At 33.2% G+C, this 9,401-nt stretch overlaps 3 protein-coding genes and 1 non-coding gene across 4 annotated transcripts; 3 read left to right on the forward strand and 1 right to left on the reverse strand.

Annotated features, from left to right (window-relative positions):
• Positions 1 to 1,544, forward strand: LOC131661261 (homeobox-leucine zipper protein ATHB-12-like). The gene is made up of 2 exons (XM_058930728.1): positions 1 to 626; positions 751 to 1,544. The coding sequence occupies exons 1-2, from the start codon at positions 267 to 269 to the stop codon at positions 1,093 to 1,095; spliced, it is 705 nt and encodes a 234-aa protein (XP_058786711.1). The 5' UTR covers positions 1 to 266; the 3' UTR covers positions 1,096 to 1,544.
• Positions 1,545 to 2,133: 589 nt separating this feature from the next.
• On the forward strand, positions 2,134 to 6,579 carry LOC131661260 (pyridoxal reductase, chloroplastic-like). The gene is made up of 9 exons (XM_058930727.1): positions 2,134 to 2,599; positions 2,757 to 2,985; positions 3,439 to 3,532; positions 3,705 to 3,828; positions 4,139 to 4,240; positions 4,555 to 4,706; positions 4,823 to 4,916; positions 5,948 to 6,129; positions 6,228 to 6,579. Exons 1-9 carry the CDS (start codon positions 2,498 to 2,500, stop codon positions 6,229 to 6,231), a joined length of 1,083 nt encoding a protein of 360 aa, XP_058786710.1. The 5' UTR covers positions 2,134 to 2,497; the 3' UTR covers positions 6,232 to 6,579.
• TRNAL-UAG (transfer RNA leucine (anticodon UAG)) lies at positions 2,337 to 2,416 on the forward strand. Its single transcript has one exon. It is a non-coding gene; the product is annotated as a tRNA-Leu (tRNA).
• Positions 6,580 to 7,225: 646 nt separating the features above from the next.
• On the reverse strand, positions 7,226 to 9,092 carry LOC131661262 (ubiquitin-ribosomal protein eL40 fusion protein). The gene is made up of 5 exons (XM_058930730.1): positions 8,924 to 9,092; positions 8,747 to 8,833; positions 8,425 to 8,527; positions 7,554 to 7,620; positions 7,226 to 7,454 (listed from the first exon to the last, which is right to left on the reverse strand). The coding sequence occupies exons 1-5, from the start codon at positions 9,024 to 9,026 to the stop codon at positions 7,428 to 7,430; spliced, it is 387 nt and encodes a 128-aa protein (XP_058786713.1). The 5' UTR covers positions 9,027 to 9,092; the 3' UTR covers positions 7,226 to 7,427.
• Positions 9,093 to 9,401: the final 309 nt, after the last annotated feature.

Genomic DNA, 9,401 nt, shown 5'->3' on the forward strand with positions numbered 1-9,401 from the left:
AATATGACAACTCACAACAAGTTAAGAGTTCCTTCTACAAATGAAATAGATAGGACCATTACATAGCCTACAAAGAACCAAAAATGAAAAAGATAGTAAACAAAACACCACACGTTTTCTAGTATCATAAGTCATCACTATGATTCTTCCAACACAAGTTCCTATAACGTGAAAGAATTAACCTTGACATAGTTTCTTATATAGCTATAGTCATTCTATATATATAGATATTCTGCAGCCAATTCAGTTTCACCAAGTTTTTTATTATGATGGAGGAGAGAGAGAATATTCTTCATGAAGGTGTTGAATTGGAGACATCATCATCTTTGAATTCAAGGAAGAAAAACAAGAAGGTGGAGAATAAAAGAAGGTTTAGTGATGAACAGATAAGGTCACTGGAATGTATATTTGAGTCAGAATCAAAGTTGGAGCCAAGGAAGAAGATGCAGCTTGCAAGAGATCTTGGTTTGCAGCCTAGACAAGTTGCTATATGGTTTCAAAATAGAAGAGCTAGGTGGAAATCAAAGAGGATTGAACAAGAGTATAGAAAACTTAAAGTTGAATATGATACTTTAGCTTTGAAGTTTCAGTCTCTTAAGGAAGAGAAAGAGTCTTTGCAATCAGAGGTATGGTTATTGATGTGAACTATTCAGACTCGGCTCGTTATATATCAGTTCGATTGATTAAACGAGCCGAGTTAAAGTCTTTTAGGCTTGACATTAACTTAACAGTTTGGTTTTTTTTAAGCAGGTTCAGAAGCTAAGTTATATGGTGGAAACATCTCATGAAGGTGGAAGGGAAGGTAAGGAGAATAGTACAGAAGATGGTGGATCAGGAAATGGATATAGAAACTGTATAGCTGAAACAAAGGAAAGGTTTTCAAATGAGGGTTTGGAGGACAGAATGGTAATTTACTCAGATGATCAAGATGAAAGAGGTTTAACAAGGACTGAGAAAGTTGATGACAGAGAGAATCAGGTTTTGAGAAATGAAGAAATTCCTTTGACAGCACTTGAAAAATGGTACAATGTTGATCCAAGTGTTATCTTAGACCAGTCATGCAGTAGTTCTCAATGGTTGGATTTTTGGACTTAGAACAAAATTGCATTGCACCATGTTCTTCTATGTTGCAATGTTTTGTGTTTGATAGAAGAAAGAACAAAGAATGGCTCAAAAAAACATGCATGTTCAAGAAGAATGTCTCCAATCTCAAAAATGAAGAAGTTTTGTAGGCTTTAGAGAATTATGATAGCCTCATACAGTTTTCATTTGTTTAGAGATTTGGAAGAAGATGAAGATGATGAAGAAATAATGTAAAAATTCTCTGTTTTTATGCAATGCACATGCTTGCATGAATTTTCCAACCATTTGCTTGTGTCAGTGTGAGCGTGTGTTTTTCCTTTCTGGTTTTCTAATCTTAGATTTGTCTTTTTTTTTATAACTTTAGATATCACCTTGTTGATTTGTATGATCATTGTAACTTATGACTTGGATACACATATGACATAGGTTCAAAATAAATATTGCTTGACTTTATGAAGAAATTGATATTTTATTACATGATAACCATAATGAAGTTTCCCTTTAGAAAGAATTTGCTAGAGAATTGCTAAGTAATAGTTTCATATTACAACTTTTTAAGACAACCTCTAGAATTTTACTATCGTCAACAATAATGTTATTATAGTCAACAAGTTTAGACACACTAAATAGTTTTTTTTGTAATGTTAAGAACATTTACGACATGATGTAAATTGAGTGACTAATATTTTGAAGAACCTGTAGCCACAATTTTCAAATTCTCATTATTTTCAAATCTCTTAGGTAGTACAAAGCGCATAAATGCAAGGACAAGAAAGTGTTAATCATCAAATAGTTAGAGGAGAAAACTAAAAAATATAATTATAAAAAAAAAAAACTAGTAATAAAAATTTAGATATTAATGAATTAGAAAGAGATATTATAATATGATAAAATACTATGGGATTGTTTGGTGGGATGATGTAAAAATTGATAATGTTGTTGTGATGTACTAATAATACTTGTCTAAATCAAATACATGATTTACGCATTATACTAGTTTTCAATTCCTGCAGTAAAATAATGAATCAAACGTGACTGAATAATAGTTGATGGATGCATACTTAACTTAATGAAGCCACTGATCCAGTAGAATATCCTTCTTCTGTTTGCTTTTAATGAACTCCACCTCACATCCATATCCATTTGCTTATCTTCATATTCCATCACAACAGTTTGAAAGGAACAACACCACCCTGCAGTTACCACCATTATTGTTTATACTATATAAAATAACTCGATCAAACTATCAACAAGACAGTTTGGCCGAGTGGTCTAAGGCGCCAGATTTAGGCTCTGGTCCGAAAGGGCGTGGGTTCAAATCCCACAGCTGTCATTCTTTTTTTTATTTTTTATTTTCTTACTATTTTTCATAAAATTGTTATCCAAAACTGGTGTTGTTCCTTTCATCATAGCAATGGCACTCTCAGCTTCTTGTTACACTTTTGCTTCTTCAAACACTAACCCCTTACCATCTTTTCCTTTCAAATTCCCTTCCTTATGGCCATCCACACAAAAGGTACTTACTCTATTCTCTGTTTTCTTTTCAACTTGAATTCAATTATGCATGTATGGTGTTTGTTGTATTGCCTGTGCTAACCACCTTGCTTCAATTATGTATGGTGTTTGTTGTATTGCCTGTGCTAACCACCTTGCTTCAATTGTGATTTTTGTAGCTGAAGATGGGGCCTCTGAGTGTTTCTCCAATGGGTTTTGGAACATGGGCATGGGGAAATCAGCTTCTGTGGGGATATAAGGAATCTATGGATGATGACCTTCAACAAGTCTTCAACATGGCTGTGGAGAATGGTGTTAATCTTTTTGATACTGCTGATTCTTATGGTACTGGAAGGTTTAATGGCCAGAGTGAGAAACTCCTTGGGAAGTTCGTTCGAGATTTTCGAGGTTCGTTCATCTTCCACTACATGTATACTAAATTTGCCTTTACTTTTCTGAATAGCCGGAAGAAATATGATGAAATTGTATGAAAATTTTAGGGTTTATGATAGCTCCTTCATACATGTCTTAGGCCATGTTTGGATAAATAACTCAATTGCGCTTAGAGTATAAATGCTTATCATATAATTGCTTATCTATGAGCTTTCTACATCAAAAGTCAAACTGCTTTTATTAATCTATAAGTCGTTTTACTAAGCTATCTTAGAGAATTTCTGAAAATATCTTATGCATGTTATGAATTGTTTCCATGAGCTCTCCCAAACACTTCTACAAGTGTTTATACCGTTAGATAACGTCAAATGAATTAATCTAAAGAACCTTAATGGAAAAACATAATAAGTGTATTGAATTCTTTGATTTCCTTTACTTGTTCATCAAATTGTGTGTTCACTTCCTTAGAGAAAAAGGGGAGCAGGAGTGAAATTGTGATTGCTACAAAATTTGCTGCTTATCCATGGCGCCTTACACCAGGGCAGTTTGTGAATGCTTGCAGGTGGTTTTTTTGTATTGATATATGTTCCTTTTTTGCATAAATGATATTACTTAACTAATTTACCTATTTCTATTATCAAGCTTTTCTTAAACTTTATATTCAATCTTCCTCTGGAAATATCTGCTTTATGTATTTGTTTATACTGTTGAACTCAAATAAAATAAATTTTCAGGGCATCACTAGATAGGATGCAGATAGAGCAAATTGGGATAGGACAACTACATTGGTCAACTGCAAATTATGCTCCTTTCCAGGAATTAGCTCTTTGGGATGGTTTAGTGGCAATGTATGACAAGGTTACAATAATTCATGGTTAATAGTATAATCACAATAAAGACCTTAAACGAACCATTCTTTAAAATTTTGAATTGGAGGTTACTTTACAAATGTGTTTCCCTGTATAAAGTACCATAATTGAAGTTTGCAATGCAATGTGTGGATAAAAAGTTTCAGGGTGCTATGGATAATTTATTTACTCGCAATTTTCATTTTTTCGCATATCAAAAGAGCATAAACAAATAGTTCAATGATTTTTACTAGAAGAAAAACGTTAGTTTTGATTTCTTCAATAATCAAGATTTTATCTTCATATTTATTACCATTTAGGGTTTAGTTCAAGCTGTTGGAGTTAGTAATTATGGACCGAAGCAGCTTTTAAAGATACATGATTACTTGAAAGAACGTGGAGTTCCCTTATGCTCAGCTCAGGTATAATGTTATGCATATTAATAACGTAATAACTTTTAACATTCAAATTATTTTTGGAGAAATGCATTTTAATCTTAGTAGTGACAAATAAGCATGGTCTAATTCTCAAACAAGACACAATATAGTATCATGCCTCAATGAGTTTCTGAATGAGTTATCAGTTAAATGAGCATGAGTTGCCAGGATAACTCCAAGCAGTAGTGATTCTGATTCCTGCAAACTATGCTATCTCTATGCTATAACCATTCAGTAATTGTAATACTCTTGTGGTTATTCTTTCATTAATATTCTTTATAGTAATTTCAACATTTCAGGTGCAATTTTCTTTGCTAAGCATGGGGGAAGAACAACTAGAGATCAAGAGTATATGTGATTCTTTGGGTATTCGGGTAATTGCTTATAGTCCTCTGGGACTTGGAATGCTTACTGGGAAATACTCGTCATCCAAACTTCCAACTGGGCCAAGGTGTGTTGACAATTATGCAAACATTTTAGAGCGCTATTTAGTGGTTAACATTATTGCCTAATAATGCATTATTAGCTTTTTCTCGCTGTACCTTTGTTATTAATTGCAAATCACAGGGGATTGCTATTTAAGCAAATACTTCCAGGACTGGATCCTTTATTGAGTTCCTTGAGAGAAATTGCAAATAAAAGGCGCAAAACCATGTCACAGGTAATCTTTTATCGATTTTTTTCCACTACGCCCTGTTAACCTTTTGTTATGAATATCACTAACTCTAAGTTGCTCAGAGGTAGTGCTAAAATTCTCATCAATTTCTTTTGACTGTTTAATGTCAGATGCAAATGCAACTAAATGTGTTTGAATCCTGAAGGTTTACTATATACTGTGCAGTAGCATATCTTGCATTACAGGTTTAGGGCTCTTTTTTTAACAGTAGGAATCAAACCCATTACTCTGAAGTTTACTACACCCATCCACACTTATTGTGGAACTATTTCAATCACTTGAATTCCAGCAGTACCACAACTGAATGAGGTCAATGAACAGATAGTGCTATAAATGTTATTTCCATTGTGTAGATTTTATCTTCCTCGCATTTATTTGACAAGAGCATTTCAACAAACAAGCTCTGTAGTTTTCACATTAATAAGGCGCGTGCTTACATACAGTTCCATCTACTTTTGCAAAGCTAGGCCCCGCGGGCTTGGCCCATCTTCTGGAGAACATAACTTTATCCAATTTGGCAGTCATTTTCAGACTATAAACATCTGTCTTCGGTCTCTTGATCCAATCTTTCTTGTACAATACTACTCCTTGTCCTCGTTCTGAGCTCCAAATGACAATACTAAAAACTCTTTCAACAGAAAAGTAAGAGATTACTCAGTTAAAGGATTATGATATCATACATCATTAGTGCCTGGTTTCACAAAGTACATCTGCTTTTGACTTATCCACAACAACATCAGAACAATTCCTACTTCACTCTTCATTATCAGGATCAACCACCAGAAAAGACAAATCTTTAATGCCAATTCATTCATGTTTTTAATGTCAAGTTTGCCAACACAACTTACTTTTTTAAAGGTTTTAAACTTCACTTTAAAGCACTACCAGCCAACCCACAATCCCACATGATTGTCCTTGTCCTAAGTGTGTTACAAATAGCAATGTTGAACACTTACTCTGACCAACTTGCCCAGCTTAATAAAATCATTTTCTAATGCATCGCGTTGTCATGTCAGGTTGCAATAAATTGGTGTATATGCAAAGGTACAATTCCAATTCCTGGAGTCAAGTCAATAACACAGGCGGAAGAAAACTTGGGTGCGCTGGGTTGGCGCCTCTCCTCAGACGAGATACTTCAGTTGGAGTATGCAGCACAGGAATCACCCCGTAGGATGATCCAAAACATTTTCCAAACCAGGTATACATGCTATTCAGTTTAACAAATATCATTTCAGATATTGAAAGGTTAATAAAATTTGTAAATATTGGTGTACAACTTCTCTTTTCATATATCAGATAATAGCAACAAGCCTCAGCAGCACAGTTTGCAGACTGAGAATGAAGGCAAGGAGGCCACATGGTTTTTATCATGTGAAAACCAGGACATATTGTAAAACAATTTCATCTGTACTGACCCAGAAGAGATAAACTGAATCAAGCACTCCTAAAGCAATTGTCGAGCTTAAAGTACTGCATTACGTGCTTGTTGTGATAACTTTGTAATTTAAAAAAACATGAATTGCGTTCATCCAAGATACTACTGGATAATCATATAGTTATACTCATAATTTTTCTTAAATGTTTTACAACAATTTTCGTAGAAATATTTTACTTGTACAGTGCTGAAAAATCTTATAGTGAGAAACAGAGCCATACCCACGGTCAGAAAAATAACATACAAAAAAATCACTCAAATAATTTAATTGGAAATTCAATAGAACGTTTTTATAATTTATTTTTACACTACTACTAAACTCATTTAAAGTTTACAAATAAGTTCAACTCTTTTTTTTTTTTTTTGATAAAAGTTCGACTCTTTGTTTAAATTGCATAAATTAAATGTTTTTTCTCCAACTCAAGACTACATATTTATTATCAATTAACTAGTTCAGTAACCAAAATTTAAGTAAACTTACTCTTTTCTTGTGAACAAAATTCAAAGAATTAATTGTAAAATGAATTTCAAATTTTATCTCCGGTCATTCAATGTAAAAATAAGTAAGACACTTTTTGCTTGCAAAATTAAGAAATCTTTAGCATACTTCACACCATTTAAAAACAGTCAAATGGCATGAAACAAATTATAAAAGACAACTTATAAACCGTCATTAGGATTGACTTAAAATATGCCACTGATGACATCAAATTCAAAATGGTTGTATATTGCTGATGTGAACAAAATGTCTGTCCTAAATTATTTCTTTTTAGGGGATATAACTTTTTATTGAAGAACACTGAATTGTCAATGAAAATTAAAAATAGAGCATCAAAGCTAGCATCTTAGCTACACACGATTAAAAATACAAAATTGTCATCACATATAACAAACAGTAGCATAATTGATAAGAATCTTGTCTCAAACAAAAACAAAATCATGGACAAAAACTGTTAGTTTAACTTCCAACAAACTTCCTACAATACTAAGAAGCTAATTATCGAAAGACATTCTCCAGTAATCCATGACATCAAAAAAATCCTTCCTGCGATCAGAACGGTCTACTTGATCTTCTTCTTTGGCCTCAACTGCAATACAAAAACATAAACCATGAAGAATAAACAATAATAACATGCAAATTACATTCAATATTAGATACAAGCAATAACTTTGAAAGAATACTATACCTGGTTGCTGTGTCCACACTTCTTTTTCCTGCAGTTGACAGCACGAGGGTGCAGACGTGCATAGCACCTGCACAGTACAGTGATCAGTAAGCATGCATGTAACTTGTTACTTGATATTGTACACATCAATGTTTATTTCTCCTATTTCAAATAATACATGGCAAGGCAATTATATTTCAAATCATCTTTTGCTATTGACCATAATAATACAAAGTAGCTATGTAGACCTATAGTAACACGGATGTAGGGTTTCTAATATTTATCTCCCAACATGAACACCTTGGCAATTACTACTATTCATTAGTTAACGCATAAGCAACTATATATTGAATTGAATTCGTAAGTCTTAAAATCATAATGCAATTAAGTTTTTTATACAATAATAGATTTGTAATTGAATTATCTTTTCCATTACAAGCATTTCCAAAAGAGTTAAGCAATTATTTGTAAGATTATTGCCCAGAGTCTAAAATCATGCCCAGCAAAATATCACACATATTTGATGAGGTTTTACGTACTTCCTAACACATACTCAATTGGACTATTTGACATCTAATTTCCATAAATTTATTTAATCATAACATCTATGTATCCACAATCTGACTTTGCAATAGCAAGAGTTTTACAGAACCAGATAGTTCTTTTTATAAGTTGTATACTCTTCTGATTGTCAGACATCTAACTATCTAAGTGCTTCAGTAGAGATTGGACTATACTACATGCTTCCCCTTTAATACACCAATCATCAAACTAGCCATCCTAAACAAGTCAACTACATTTCCAATTACTTATTCTGAAATTAACAAAATACAACTACTTACACTTCAATTTCCAATACCAATACCATAAAGCTCAGATTATGTTAACTTACTTGCGGCAGATAGTCTTATCCTGGTTGTATTTCCTGGCCAATGCCATCAAAGATGGCTCAATAATACCACCACGAAGCCTCAAAACAAGATGCAATGTTGACTCTGCAAAATCAAAAACAGATCTTATAAGCCTCACAATTCAAACAAGAGTCATTCAACAAAAAATGAAATTTAGGGTTCAGTCATAAAATGTGCAATATAAACAAAATTAGAGTTCAATCATTCAGCAAAAAACATAAAATTTAGGGTTCAGTCATCAAAAATTCAATTTAAACAAATACTGCTAACACATCGACTAATTCGAATTTGAAAATTCCTAACCTTTCTGGATGTTATAGTCGGCGAGGGTACGGCCATCCTCCAACTGCTTTCCGGCGAAGATCAACCTCTGCTGATCCGGAGGAATTCCTGAAAAATTCAAAATTAAGATGAGTTAAACAAGAACGAATAAGAGAAAACGATAACAAAAATGGATCTGATTTTTGAGTTACAACGTGCCTTCTTTGTCCTGGATCTTAGCTTTGACATTGTCAATGGTGTCGCTTGACTCCACCTCAAGGGTGATAGTCTTGCCGGTAAGGGTTTTCACAAAGATCTGCATCTTCTTCCGCCTGTTGCTCTTTCCAAGCTGCTGTCAAAGTTTTTGCTGTGGTTCCAATGGGTGTATTTATATGAGGTGATAACGTATTAGGGTTTTTTAGGTGTGTTTAGGGCCTTATTATGAGTATTATTACAATTTTTTTTTGGTTACAATCATGTTAAGTTTTGTTCTTAAAAGAGATGTTAATATAAATAAAAAATTAAGGTTGAAAAATAAATTTTAATTTTTAAAAGTTGAATGCACGAATTTTAAATATATGATTCGTGATACTACTCACCAAATCCAAAACGCTCACTTCTCTCTCTTCGAGTAAAACTTTTTCGCCGCCATCACTTTGATTTTCTCTCCCCAAAATCCAAATCTTCAGCTACAGTA

The sequence above is a fragment of the Vicia villosa genome, linkage group LG3 (assembly GCF_029867415.1).
Source record: "Vicia villosa cultivar HV-30 ecotype Madison, WI linkage group LG3, Vvil1.0, whole genome shotgun sequence".
Taxonomy (NCBI): Eukaryota; Viridiplantae; Streptophyta; class Magnoliopsida; order Fabales; family Fabaceae; genus Vicia; species Vicia villosa.